This window comes from Babylonia areolata, chromosome 33, assembly GCF_041734735.1.
Source record: "Babylonia areolata isolate BAREFJ2019XMU chromosome 33, ASM4173473v1, whole genome shotgun sequence".
Lineage (NCBI taxonomy): Eukaryota > Metazoa > Mollusca > Gastropoda > Neogastropoda > Buccinidae > Babylonia > Babylonia areolata.
The window spans coordinates 8,807,443-8,822,837 of NC_134908.1; the positions used below are offsets into that span (position 1 = coordinate 8,807,443).

At 40.5% G+C, this 15,395-nt stretch overlaps 1 protein-coding gene across 1 annotated transcript in view; it reads left to right on the forward strand.

Annotated features, from left to right (window-relative positions):
* Positions 1 to 2,619, forward strand: part of LOC143276864 (uncharacterized) — a 69,626-nt gene extending 67,007 nt beyond the window's left edge. The window contains exon 21 of the mRNA XM_076581521.1: positions 994 to 2,619. Coding sequence (XP_076437636.1) covers positions 994 to 1,086 — 93 coding nt within the window. The 3' untranslated portion in view covers positions 1,087 to 2,619. The remainder of the gene's footprint in view (positions 1 to 993) is intronic.
* The last annotated feature ends 12,776 nt before the right edge of the window (positions 2,620 to 15,395 follow it).

Sequence of the window (15,395 nt, forward strand, 5' to 3'; positions counted from 1 at the left end):
GTCCAACGCTTTAACCACTTGGCTATTGCGCCCGTCTCCCGGGTCAACATATGTGCAGACCTGCTTGTGCCTGAAACCCCTTTGCGTGCGTATGCCTGCAGAAGATCAAATACATGCGTTAAAGTTCCTGTAATCCATGTCAGCGTTTGGTGGGTCGTGGAAACAACAACGTATCCAGCATGCACACCTCCGAAAACGGAATGTGGCTGCTTACATGGTGGGGTGAAAACAGTCATACAGGTAAAAAGCCCACTTGTGAATGTGGGAGTTGCATGCCACGAAAGAAGAAGAGAAGATTTTACTTTCTTTCATTTTTTTTATTTGAAAAAAAAAAAGTTAATGAATAAATTTTAGGGGGTGGGAGGTTCTGTTGAGTGCGAGTTCTTTTGTAAGGATCAGTGCTTTGATAAGACGGGTGATTGTTGCGACTTCGCTTGTTTGTTTGTGTCTGTTTTGTGTCTGGAAAGTATCATCTTTGTTTTAAAAACTGTACTGTCTAATTTAATGAATCAATTTTAGGGGTGGGAGTTGGGAGTTTTGTACTGACAGCTAGTTTCTTTGTAAGATCGTTGCTTTGATAAGAGCAGTGACTTCTGTGACTTCGTTTTTGTGTGTTTGTGTTTGTGTCTTTGTTTTAAATTTACACTGTGTAAAATAGGAGAATTTACTGTGTCCTGAGTACATGTATGTACATGAATGTGTGCATGTTTATGCCTGTGTGTATGTAAGTATATGTGTGTATGTGTGTTTGTATAGATGTAAAAATTCATGTATGTATGTATAAAAATGTACGTAAATGTGTGTGTGTGTGTTCACAGTCTCCTCATACAGTTTGTGTGTTTATATGAGAGATCAGATTTTTTTTTATTTGGCTGCAAAATAACTTGTACTTACTGAAAGTTCACCACTCCCTTCAAATGCGGCTTTGGCCTTACATTAAAAAAAAAATAAATAAATAAAAAAAAACAACCCCTGAATCTGACGTTGTTTCAGGAACATATGTGCACAGCTTCCGACATCACGGAGGAGCGAGGACTCCAGCGACTGTGTGGCACAGTGACGGCCCTTGTTGCCTTGGCAACTTAGAGATTGGCTGGCACCACAACCGGTCTTGACACCACCCCCCACCCACCCTCCCTCCCCTTCAGACACATCCTGCCAACAGCAGAGATGACACACTCCACACCCACCTTCTCCCCCTCGCTCTTCACCCACCCACCCACCCACCCATCACCCCCCTCACCACCACCGACCGCTTCATCCCCCACCTCCGCCTCCACCACTACCCCACTGGCTTTGTTCGGTGAGCAGCAGCAAGTCTTCGTTGGTTTTCCTGTCTGTCGGGAAGTGACTCCAGAACCAAGGCTTTTTTTCGTGGGTGGAGGGAGGGTGTGTGTGTGTGTGTGTGTGTGTGGAGAGGGAAGGGGGGTGTGAGGGGGAGGGGAGGTATTTTTTTTTCTTTCTTTATCAGGACCTTTTGTCATCAGGTGTGAGTGTGTTGAAGTGAAGATTCTGGGTTTATGGTTTTCTGTGTCGTTTTTTTTTTGTATTGTCGGCAAGAGTGACAGTCATGAAGTATTAGTGTTTGTAGTGAAAGACCGTCGTTATGTCACAGCATATTCATGTGGGTGTGTGAGTCCTTGCGCGTGCGTGCGTGTGTGTGTGTCTGTGTGTGTGTGTGTGTGCCAGTTATCCACATGGAGTAATCTCTCTGGCTTATTGAGTTGGCATGGAACTCACTGAATGATCTCCGTTGCTTCTTCCTGGTGTTCATGAGAATCGGAATTTGTTTTCTTTGGCGTACTGGGTGAATCGTGTCACACGTGTAGAAAGGATGGTGTGTTTGTAACAGACACATTTTGAGAGAGAGGGAGGGGCAGAGAAAGAATGTATGTGTGTGTGTGTGTGTGTGTGTGTGTGTGTGCATTTTCCATTGGATAAAGAATGTGCATTCTGGAGACTAGATGTTTGCATGTGTGTCTGCTTTCCACATTTGCTACAAGTATTATTTATAATGATGTGTACGAGGAAGTGTAACTCCTGCACTGGGTTTAACCAAGCGATGAAACTGAATTAATATTTTGTATGAGTTAGTCATGTGTTCTGGTCCACAATTCACTGTTCATTTTTGTGCAATAACATTTTTTCTACATTCAAATATGTATATAGTATTTTTTCATTCATGTATGTATTATGCTTTTTGATGCTTGATTTGACAATCGGCTCTTTTGCAGGATTTTTTTTTTTTTTTTTTACATCTTTTTTGTAAATTTTAGATTTAGTTTTAAAGAAAAGAAAAACAAAAGCACTCTTTTTTTTTAAAATAATTTTATAAACCATATTGACACTTTTTGTCACATTTATCATTGTATTACCAAATCTGATGTTCTGTTGCAATTTTTTTAATGTTTTATCTGTGTTTCAATTTTCATGCTTCTTGCCTTTACAGTATCCTTTTTTTTACATATTCTCCAAAAAAAAGTGCCAAATACGTTTTGTGTTTAAATCTTTCTCCACCCTCCTACCCCCCCCCCTTTCTCCACTCATCCTCTTCCTGGTTTTTTTGTGCCTGGGTATGTTGGCATTGATAACTACATGAATGATCATGTGTGTGTGTGTGTGAGTACGTGCGTGTGTTTTGAGTATGTGAATGTGCTGAACTGCATATCCATGCACACACATAGAGCTGTAATGTTTTCAGTGCATGAGTTTATTTTATATTATTTTATTTTTATTGAATAGTTTGAGCTGTTGATGGATGTTGTTACAGTTCAACATAAAAGTTGACCTTTACGGCTCTTGGGGCTAAAATAATGACGCAGATTGTTTGTGGATTTTTCCGATTTTGTGGGTTTTCCCGATGACACGCTTAGGTCAGATCAAGTGCCGTCAGTCTCCAGACTTATTTTTATATTCATATTAGATTTCAAAACTGGTTTTGAGTCTTCGTGAATTCAAAACTCACTGTAAATGTGGCTAGTGTTAACTGTTCACGTTTTTCCCCTCTCCAAATTCACACATGGACTTAACTCTCTCTGGACGGAGGAATGCATAAGCATTCCTACATAAAATGTATTCAGTTTCAGACGACGGAATGGAATAGCATTTTCAAGAAATAAAAATCCATCACGCGCTGTATACGTGATTTTGTGATTAGCCAAGCAGAGCTCGCTATTCTGGATCACTCCACAATGAAATGGTATGATTGGTCAGCCTGCCATGTGTGGCCTGTCTCGCACACACGCTGACAAAGTCACTGACCGGTTGTCTGCTCGCGTGCCAGCCTGTTAGCAAAGCGGGCTCTTCTCAAAATGTTGTGAAGCGAACAAGGCAGCGACGGCAACGTTTTAGGGTTGCTGAAGTACTTGAAATGCTACAAACTGAAGGGTCGGACATTGAAGAGGTGGATGATGACGAGAAGAAGAAAGCGAATTTAATGCAGAAAGCGAGCATGGGTATAGTGATTCGGGGTGGAAAATTGGCAGTATTTTCTACATATGGCAAAACTGTAAAAATAAGATGAGAAATTTGATTTTTTTTTTTTATATATGTAATAGCTCAACACGTAATAAACCAGTTCTGAAAGTTTCATTTTCTTACTCTGTATTTTGTATTTTTTGTAATTTTTTTTCCAAACCCTTACAAATGGGCCGTCTGTGGGGAAAAGCAAGGGAGAAAACTTGTCATCCTGAGTAAGTTAATGCACATGAAACGTTCAGTTGATCACCCTTGCTCAGACAGCTTCCATCAAGCCGAAAACATAACGCAGTGCTTACGATACAGCTTTCAAACTGTGTCTGTTGAGTTTCTCACTTTCTGTGTCTAATTTTAAGACGTTTTTGGCACTTGTTTTTTGATTGATGTAACATTTGCGGCTTATAAACCACTGCAGCAATGATGAATTATGAAAACAATTTAGGGGATGCGACTTATATAACAATTCGTTCAATAGCCAGGTTTTTATGGAATCATCATCTGTCACCGTCTCGCTCACAACTGTGGTGTTGAAGACAAAGATCACTGCTGCTGCTCCAAACTGTTCTGTGTTGTATTTGTATTTCTTTTTATCTCAACAGATTTCTCTGTGTGAAATTCGGGCTGCTCTCCCCAGGTGCTCCCCAGCACCACCCATTTTTTTTGGATTATTTCCTGCGTGCAGTTTTATTTGTTTTTCCTATCGCAGTGGATTTTTCTACAGAATTTTGCCAGGAACAACCCTTTTGTTGCCGTGGGTTCTTTTACATGCGCTAAGTGCATGCTGCACACAGGACCTCGGTTTATCGTCTCATCTGAATGACTAGCGTCCAGACCACCACTCAAGGTCTAGTGGAGAGGGAGAAAATCGGTGGCTGAGCCGGGATTCGAACCAGCATGCTCAGATTCTCTCGCTTCCTAGGCGGACGCGTTACCTCTAGGCTATCACTCCACTGTCACAACCCTTCATGGGGAAGGTGGGCAGAATGGTTAAGATGTTTTTCTGCCAGTACAGTGTCCATGACGGTCTGGGTTCGAATCCAGGCTGCGCGCCCTTTCTTCCTCCCAAAGTTTTGACTGGAAAATCAAACTGAGCGTTTAGTCATTCAGATCAGACGATAAACCGAGGTCCCGTGTACAGCATGCACTGAAAAAAAAAAAAAAATTTTTTTTAAATCCCATGACAACAAATGTGTCGCCTTCTGGCAAATTCTTTAGAAGAAATCCACTCTGATAGCACATGAATATATTTGCATGCACTTAAGATTTGATCAAGCGTGGTGGGTTGTGCTGCTGGTCAGGCATCCGCCATGCAGATGCGTTGTCGCGTATATGGATTTGTCTGAACACAGTAACACCTCATTGAGAAACGAATTGAAACAGCTGTCGCCACAGGATACAATCTTCCCCTCAAAATCTTCCCCAACAACCTTGGCATATGATACTGACCACCTTCCCTATATGTTCTTGAAAATCTTTCTGTTTGAGACAATCTTACCCTCAAAGCCTTCCCCATACATGGTGTAAATTCTTTCTGTTACATTGGATATAATCTTCCCCTTGAAATCTTCCCCATATACTGTGTGAATTATTCTTGTTACACTGGGTACAATGTTCCCCTAAAGGTCTAGCCCATATAATGTGTGAATTATTCTTGTTAACACTGAGTACAATGTTCACCCTAAAACCTTCCCCATATAATTTGTAAATTCTCCCTGTTACATTGGTCACAATATATTCTTTTGTTACAATGGATACAATCTTTCCCCTTAAAACCTTCTCCATGCATTGTCCCTGTTACATTGGATTCAGTCTTTCCCCTTAAAACCTTCTCCATACATTGTCCCTGTTGCATTGGATTCAGTCTTTCCCCTTAAAACCTTCTCCATACATTGTCCCTGTTACATTGGATTCAGTCTTTCCCCTTAAAACCTTCTCCACACATTGTCCCTGTTACATTGGATTCAGTCTTTCCCCTTAAAACCTTCTCCATACATTGTCCCTGTTACATTGGATTCAGTCTTTCCCCTTAAAACCTTCTCCATACATTGTCCCTGTTACATTGGATTCAATCTTTCCCCTTAAAACCTTCTCCATACATTGTCCCTGTTACATTGGATTCAGTCTTTCCCCTTAAAACCTTCTCCATACATTGTCCCTGTTACATTGGATTCAGTCTTTCCCCTTAAAACCTTCTCCATACATTGTCCCTGTTACATTGGATTCAATCTTTCCCCTTAAAACCTTCCCCATATGTTCTTCCTGTTACATTGGATACAAATTTCCCCCATAAAATCTCCTAATATTCTTCCTTTTACAGTGGATACAATCTTTCCCCTTAAAACCTTCCCATCATATTCTTCCTGTTACATTGGATACAGTCTTTCCCTTATAAGCCTTCCCCATATATTTTCCCTGTTGCATAGGATTCCCCATTAAATCTTCCCCATTTTCTTCCCACCCATGTTGAAATCCATCCATGTACGTTAGACACGATCTTCCTCTTGTTGCACACTGTCTTTCCTGCTACACTTTGGAGCTGTACAAACTTTTCTGTATGTTGACCATCACAAAGTAATACATATGTTGGACAGGCCTACAGTATTCCCATATTGCTGGGATTGAAATCCATTCCTATACATTGGATAATATTACGCTTCCTTCCCGCAAAAGCGTTTGATACTTCTTCCACGTGTTGGTTTAGTTTCTGTTTGTAGCGTTTGTTTGTTTTTCCTTCCCCTAATCAAACTTGTTTTCTCTTACAAGACTTACCTTCCACCACTGGGGTTACAGGGGGAGTGGGGGAGAATGGGGGTGGGGGGGGTTATCTTTCAGAATCAGTAGTATCCCTACCTTCTGGAAATTCTTTGCTCCAGAAAATTGCTCCTTTTCTGTTCCCACATTCTGGAAATTCTTTGCTCCAGAAAATTGCTTCTTTTTCATCCCCCAACTTATGGATATTCTTTGCTCCAGAAATTTACTGTTTTTCTATCGCTCACACTTTGTTTCATGACTTGGCTTTTAAAGCGCTGACACTGCATAGTTTGAACTGCTGCTGGGAAGTGACTGGATTGAAGTGGACTGCCGGTGATGATAGCTTTAATGGAATTTACAGGGTCTGGTTTTTTTTGTTTTCTTTTTTCTATACATGAAAGTGTTAAGCTCTTGCTTTTGCAAAAGTCTGTTTCTGAAGTTGTTGTTTTTTACCTATACAAGAAAAGTGTTCAGTGTTGTTTTTGCAAAGTCCCAAGAACTGATGCAAACGACGTAAATGATATGAATTCCGAGACGAAAATGTTCCTGGAAGCGGAATCAAACGACAAGCATGCACGAAAATGATATTTTGAATGCATCAAAGGTTGGCAAAGACTGAGCAACATGGCTGATGTGCTTGTCTCAGGAACAGTGGCCATTGTGAGCAAGTAATCAGCTCCAGCCGCAAATGGCGTTTGATTGGTTGACAGACTGCCGGCAGACTAATTGTGGGACGTCTTATCACTGAGTTACTGTGAATTTTGGCCAAACAGAATTATAGACCTAGTTTGCGTCAGTTTGACATGGTATGTATAACCAAACTGGGAGATACAAACTCCCCATTTGAGTGGGATTTTTTGTTTGTTTGTTTTGCAAAGTCTGTTGTTGTTTTTTTTGTTTTTGTTTTTTTAGTAGTAGTTGCTGTTGTTGTTGTTTTTCTATACAACAAAATGCTCAGTATTCTTTTTGCAAAGTGTTTCTTTAGGTTTCTCTTTTGTGTATATATGATACAAGTAGTACTTATATGGTGCAAACTCCCTGTGTAATGGGCTCTAAGCGCCATACATGAAACAACACGTATACAGTGATGCATAATAAGATACCTCTACACATGAAAAAACAACACATATATGTATAAATATATGCTACAAAATGCAGGTATGAACAATACATATAAGTATATATATATTTTTTTTATGATAAATTTTTTGTTTAAAAAATAGGTATTGGTTTTCAACTTCATTTTATTTATTTTAAATATATATATATATATATATATATATATATACATACATACAAGTGTTCTTTTTGCAGTCTGTTTCTGTAGTTCATTATTATTATTTTTATTTTATCTTCTTTTTTTTTCTATACGAGAAGCGTGCAGTGTAGCTTTTTCAGCGGTAGCATGCAAACGTATTTCATCAATGTCTTGCGACACACATGGATTCCAACTTTTAAGTGATTTGATTTTTCACCTTACACGTGAGTGAGTGCATGGACTAAATGGTCTGTTAGACAAAGCACTGGAAACCAGTCCCTCCACCCCCCCCCCTCCCCACCCCCCACCCCCACCCCCTACCCCACAGCACTTGAGATTCTTTGAGATTCTTTTTTCTTCTGGTTTATTTTGACTTGACATTTTGCTTCCAATGCTCATCGTGCAAGTTGAATCATTTTTGTTTCAGCTTGTATGCGTTGATTTTTGTTGTTGTCATGCTCATGTCAGTATTTTTTTTAAAACTGTGCAATTTATGATTTTTTTGTATGTATGTATATATATATTGGTTCGTTTGAACTTAACATGCATTGATTCGTTTGTGTTTTGAGCTTAGAATCTCATAATGGTCTTGGAATTTGATGTCCTTTGTGCATTTGAACACAAATTTTGGTTAGGTTGAGTCACGTTTCTGAATTGGGACTTGTCATTTGAATTTGAACTTCAACGTGAATGTATTTCTTTTTACCTTGATTTATGCTACTGAAATTCACTTGTGACTTGTACAGTAAATTTTCTGACATGTGTTTCCTTTTGAAATGATTTGTTTGTCTTCCATTCAACAGTTTGTTTTCATTATTTCCTTGGCAATTTTTTTTTCTTCCCCCTTTTACTTGAGTATATCAGCACTTAATATGACAAGGCCGTGCTATCTGCTCTGGGTTTGTTTTTTGTTTTTTTTAAATAATTTTTAAAAATTATTTCAATCTTGATAGTGATGTATGTAAATATATTTATTGATTGTTTTGATGTGAACACGTAGATACAGATGTCTTCTGCTTGTCAGTGCGAATTCTTGGAGTACACCATTTTTATCTTTGGCCTGTTTTTCTTTTTTTTCTTTAAAAAAAAAAATTTATATACTATGTCATCATGTAAATATATTTGTGGGGAGCATTTGCTATATATGCCATTTTGCTGCTGCTTGGTGCTCTTAATTTTAGGAATCAATCATTTTGATTATCTTTTAGAATGTACTTTTTTTTTTTTGCGTGTGTGTGTGTGTGTGTTTTTGTTGCTTTGTTTTTCTGTTGTGTTGTTTGTGTGTTGCTGTCGCTTTGTGTGTGTGTGTCGCTGTCACTTTGTGTGTGTTGCTGTTGCTTTGTTTTTGTGTTGTCGCTTTGTGTGCGAGTGTTGTGGTCACTTTGTGTGTGTTGCCGTCGCTTTGTTTTTGTGTTACTGTTGCTTTGTGTGTGTGTGTTGCTGTCGCTTTGTTTGTGCGTGTTGCTGTCGCTTTGTTTGTGCGTGTTGCTGTCGCTTTGTTTGTGCGTGTTGCTGTCGCTTTGTGTGTTGCTGTCGCTTTGTGCGTGTTGCTGTCGCTTTGTGTGCGAGTGTTGTGGTCACTTTGTGTGTGTTGCCGTCGCTTTGTTTTTGTGTTACTGTTGCTTTGTGTGTGTGTGTTGCTGTCGCTTTGTGTGTGTGTTGCTGTCACTTTGTTTCTGTGTGTTGCTTTGTGTGTGTGTGTGTTGCTGTGGCTTTGTGTGTGTGTGTGTGTTGCTGTCACTTTGTGTGTGTTGCTGTCGCTTTGTGTGTGTGTGTGTGTGTTGCTGTCACTTTGTGTGTGTTGCTGTCGCTGTGTGTGTGTGTGTGTGTGTGTGTTGCTGTCGCTTTGTGTGTGTTGCTGTCACTTTGTTTCTGTGTGTTGCTTTGTGTGTGTGTGTATTGCTGTCGCTTTGTGTGTGTGTTGCTGTTGCTTTGTGTGTTTGTGCGTGTTGCTGTCGCTTTGTTTGTGCATGTTGCTGTCACTTTGTGCGTGTTGCTGTCGCTTTGTGTGCAAGTGTTGTGGTCACTTTGTGTGTGTTGCCGTCTCTTTGTTTTTGTGTGTTGCTGTCGCTTTGTATTTGTGTTACTGTTGCTTTGTGTGTGAGTGTTGTTGTCACTTTGTGTGTGTGTATTGCTGTCGCTTTGTGTGTGTTGCTCTCGCTTTGTGTGTGTGTTGCTGTTGCTTTGTGTGTGTGTGTTGTTTTTGTGTTGCTGTCTCTTTGTGCGTGTTACTGGTCAGAATGCCAGCAGAACGGTCACTATTGTTAATTGACGCAAAAATGTTGAGAAATGCTTTTTTTGGAATAGGTAGAAAAACAAGGTCAGATTCATGCATTATGGAACTGTGACTTTTGAAGTGGAAGAAAGTTAATTTCTCTTTTTGTTTCCATCTTCTCTGTTTTTAATTTTTATTTTTGTTACTGAAAGATTGCCTGAACATTTTTCAAGAGGGGGATGTGTGGGAGGGGGTGTGGGGGCACAAAACAGGACTGAGACACAGCTGCTGTTGTCAGTTGTGGCACATCCCCCAGAAAACGGAGTATGGCTGCCTACACGGCTGGGTAAAGACGGTGGTGCATGTGAAAAGCTGGCATGTACATACCAGTGAAGTTGGGAGTTGCAGCCCACAAACACAGATGTTATGCCACAGTACAGACAGCGTCTTTGGCTTCACAGAGATATTTGTGTGCAGGGGAGATAGGGTGGAGATTTGGTTGGGGGGGGGGGGGGGTGATGGTAATAGGTTTGTTGTGGTTTGACTAGAGAGTGGCGTTGTTTGTTTCTGTCGCTGGTGATCTTTTAAAATTCTATTTCATAAAGTTTGTGTTAACAGGTCATTTATATTTTTTCGTTGGCTCACAGGTGATTTATTATGAGTTATGTCACAAGGTATTTAAGTCTGGTTCTTTCGTCAAGTGTGATTTTGGTTAGGTTGAAGGTAATTGAGTTTTTTTTTCATTTCAGTCGTGTCACAATTTATTTTAGTGTCACAGGTAATTTATTTAATTGAATATGTGTGGTATTTTTGTTTCATCCACTTTGCTGTTTCTTGTCATCATCCGAGCAGTTATGTTTAGTCAGTTTGTGCAGTGCACATAATGTCTTCACGATTTTTTTTCCATTTGTCGTTTGTTGTCATGAATTTTTTCCTGTGGAAATTTAACACCTGGTAAAATGTTCAGGGTGTGTGGGTGGGGAGGGGCAGGGGAAGAATATACTGAGGTGGGCGTCCATTACAAACCGCACATTGCAGGCGAGCAGCCTGTATATATGTAACATCCAGTCATGTCACTGTCTAGTGTTTGTGATCAGTGTTATGAAAATAGCTTGACTGGCGAGTGACAGTAAGGACGTGATGATTTTCATCCCAAGGATATCCCTTGACCTTGGAGAACAAGTCAAGTTTATACCACCGTTATCCAAGGGCAGGTAACATTTATACCACCCTGGTCCTAAGTAGTCGTTTTTATATTTCTTCAGCAAGTTTGTAGCCCTTGTGTGTGTGTTGGGTCACGTGTGTTGATGTGTGTTTGCATAGATGTTTCTGTTTCTGCACAATTGTTTATTGGTCATCCCTTGAGCTTGGGTCAAACCACACCTGTAGTGACGTTACTGCCCCATACCTCGGTGCCAGGCTGCACGAACGTTTGTCAAACAAATGGATGAGTATTTTCTCCAAGCCACGCCCACAGTTAATGTGACCGCCTTCGAACCGGTCAATCAATTTGCCAAGTCACACAAGTGTTTGCCAATCAAATGGTTGAGCATGTTTTTATCTAGTGATCAAACCACGTCCACATTAATGTGAACGCCATAGTACTAATCAATCAATTTGCCAGGTCACACAGATGTGTGCCAATCAAATGGATGAGCATGTTTTTGTATAGTGATTAAGCCACGCCCACACTTAATGAGACTGCTGTAGTATCTACCAATCAGTTTGCCAGGTCACACCAATGCTTGTCAATCAAATGGATAAGCTGTGATCAAGCCACGCCCACCATCATATGAACGCCCCAGTACCTGTAAATTGATTTGCAAGGTTACACAAATGTTTGTCGATCAAATGAATGAGTTTATTTCTGTCATATGATCAAGCCACGCCCATAGTTTTATAAGCACCCCAGTATCCATCGATCAATTTACTAGGTCACAAAAAAGCTCGTCAGGCAAATGGATGAGCTTACTTTTTGTCATGTGATCAAACCACGCCCACATTTATGAGAATGCCTAAGTGTCCATCGATCATTTTGCCAGGTCACACAAATGCTTGTCAGTCAAGGGAATGAGCCTACTTTTTATCACGTAATCAAGCCACGCCCACAGTTATGTGACCGCCCAATCCATTTTCCAGGGTGCACAAAGGGTAAGTTTCAGGAACAGATGCCTTCAAGACACCAAACAAATGGAAGAGCATATCAGTTTACGTCCAGATGTATATTGGTACCAACACAAAATGTCCCATCACGGAGTCAGTCTGTATTACACGTCTGTGATTTGCAGTAGAACAAGAATCACTGCCATTGAAGGACCAGACCATATTGTGGTGGTTGTTTGTTTGTTACGTCTTGGATTTTTTGTTTTGTTTTTTGTTTATCAGTCAGTGTGGAAGACATCACAAATTTAACTCCTTGACCATAATGGGTTTTTTTTTGTTTTTTTTTTCTTTCTTACCATCAGTTCAGTGTATGTAAAACATTTGTCAGTAAGTTACAATCTCCGTCAACCCCTCCCCACCCCCAAACTTACTTTGGAGAGTATTTTGCACAAAGTAGGAATTACACTCCTGCTGGTGTTTGCTTTGGTGACTCTTGGTAATGATGTGTAATTCAAACTTATTTTTTTAGGAAATGTACAAGAGAGAGAATGAATCTTCAGAGTTTGAATACATGTTCAGGTCATAGTGGGTTTGTTTGGTTTTTTTTGTTTGTTCAGTTGTTTTTTTATTCCCACCGTCACACCCTCTCTTCCCCTTCTGCTTATTATTAGTATTTTTGTTTGTTTTGTTGTTCTTAATATGGTGGAAGACGCAAAGATTATATCATCATTTTTTTGGCCATAGTGGTCAGTGCTGTGTCTCCCATCTTCAGTTCCTCTTGTTTATATCTTGTCCCTCTCCATCCCATCCATCTTCTCACTACACCCCTCCCCACACCCAGCCCCCCCCTTCCCCCTCACCTTGGGAATTTGTATTATACTCCCCTCCCTGTCTGGTTAAATATATGTACCATGTCAAGCCACATTAAACAACGCAGGCCTGCAAGAAAATAACATTTCCATTTGAAATAAAAGGTATGCAAAGACAAAGCTACAAGATTAACGGACTTGTCTCAGGGGAAATGGTGGCCATTGTGAATTGGGAATCAACTCCAGCTGGAACTGGCGTTTAATTGGCTAGCAGATGGCAGACTAATAGCGAGACGTCTTATCACCGAGTTGCCACGAATAAAATTTTTTTTTTTTTTTTTAATTTTTTTTAACTGCCCCATTATCTGCACCATTTCAGTGGCATTACTCCAAATGCCACTAATTCCGAGTCCCCCATGTACAGCCACACCTGGGTTCGTCTGTCGCAATCCCAGTGCTGGAGCTACCGTGAAATTTGGCCAAACAGAGCAGACCAGCCAGCCTAGTTTGCATCAGTTTTGACATGGTACAGTATATGACGACCGAAACATTTTATTTTTTGTACAGATTTATCTAGTGCCTTTCCCTGCCTACCAGATTGATTAGTAGAGCTGATCGTTTTTCCCTCAGCGTGTCATTGTTATATGTGCTGCGTCCCTGTCCCTGCCCCACAGCCTGTTATACCGTCACTGAAGTTGCTGCTGTATGTCATATCACTGTGTCTATTCATGCGGTTTTTTTTTTTAGTTCCTGTACTTGTCAGTTTGAATTTTTTTTACATTGAATTCTGTTCTTCAAATTTCTGTCAATGATTTTTTTACACCCAATTCTGGTTTTAAATCTTTTCAATGATGTATATACAATATCACGTGTCTGTTATGTCTTTAACTATCAACACCATAAGATCGTCATCACCCACAAATTCCATTGTTCTTTTCTCTTTTTTTTTCCTGATATTTCACCGAAATACACAAAAACCATGTCATCTGTCCTTGCGATGATAATCAATATGGCAAAGTCATCCACACAATCTGTTCATCTTCTCATTTTCCTTGTTTTTTCTGGGGTTTTTTTTCTTTTTTTTCTCTCTCATTCTTTCTCTTCTCCTGCTTTGGGTGCTAAGCCTTGTTCAGTTTTTGAGCAACTTTTTTTTTTTTTTTTTTGATGAATCGCTCTTCACCGACATTGTATCGTCGTCGCATCAAGTGCCTTCATCGTTCAGCTGTTAGGAACAAGCCAATAAAATGCTGTGTGTCATTCGTGAACTGTGGTGGTGCTATGTGTGTGTGGAGGTGATAATTATATGAGAAGGCAAAACGAGAGCTGTATTATCCAATGCAGTGGGAAATCATTTACAGCTTAGTCTTTTGTGAAGGACTATGACTCTCAAACAAGGAGGCAAAATTGCATTGGCTCTTACTGCTACAGCCTTGGGGGCTAGTTGGCCTTCGGGAAACGCCCCAAACGCTGACTTGTCCTAAAACCCTCCCAGTGGCCGAGAGAGTGGGGATGTAACTTGGGCAAGACGCTCCACACTATAATCAAATTCTATCCCAAATAGTCAGGACAGCTGCTGCCTACTCTGCTGTTCTGATGGTCATAGTTGAGCAAGACTGACAGTCATACACACACATATATATGAGAAAGAAGTCAGTCAGTCAGAAGCACTCATGTTTTATGTGGAGTATTGAGAATCAGGGTTCCCAGGTGGTGGGCATGAAGCCAAAAAAGGACCTTTAAAGGACTTTATAAGGACCTCAAATCAGTTTAAAAGGACCTTTGCCGACATGACTTTACAGTACACCCCAATCTATTTGACATGCAGAACAGCAGACACTTACCTCTCATAAACGGAAGAACAGCTAATCCCATTTGACTGTCGTATTTAGTCTTTGCAATTCACGTCACTGTAGGCTAGGCCTAAGCAAAGCAGCAGCAGCAGGCGTGACTCACAGCCACTGTACCACGCTTCGCGTCTGCCACCGAGCAGAAAGCTCACTACTGTTAGGGCCTAGGCCTATAGGCTGTATCCTCCTACAGTAAGTACTGAGTTTCAGACGATCGCGTCGGCATCTTTCAACGCGCTTTGCAACTTGCGGTTTTGGTGTCGAAGGTGTTTCAGTTTCGTTCTCAAGTCTCTTTCTCTTCATAAAACAGGACTTAACAGTACCTTTCAAAAATTAAAAGGACCTCCTGATGAGTTAAAAGGACCAACTTGCTGAATCAAAGCACTTAAAAGGCCTTTTGACCAAAATCCAATTCCTAAGGACTTAAAAGGACTTGAAAGGACCCTACGAACCTTGAGAATGGTTGCAGTGTTAACTCTTTCACCACAAAGTTTCTGTGTGATGAACACTTGCCAGTGCCAAATATTTTAGACTCGATACTCTCAAGTCACAGGCTTCGGTTCATGTCAGAACAATACAACAGACTTGTTCACTTCAAACTAGGTCAGGGAGCCAAGGTCAGTCATTGTTCTTTCGCCCCGGGAAACTGGCTGCATCTGTTATCAAGCTTTATTACAGTGAGAAAAAATGGCTGCATCTGTTATCAAGCTTTATTACAGTGAGAAAAATGGCCTCTTTGACATGACCCTTGATGTCGACTTCGTTCATTGGCTGCAACTCCCTCGTTCACTCGTGTGTATACGAGTGGGCTTTTACGTCTATACTGTTTTTACCCCGCCATGTAGGCAGCCATACTCCGTCTTCAGGGGAGTGCATGCTTGGTATGTTCTTGTTTCCATAACCCACTGAATGCTGACATGGATTATAGGACCTTT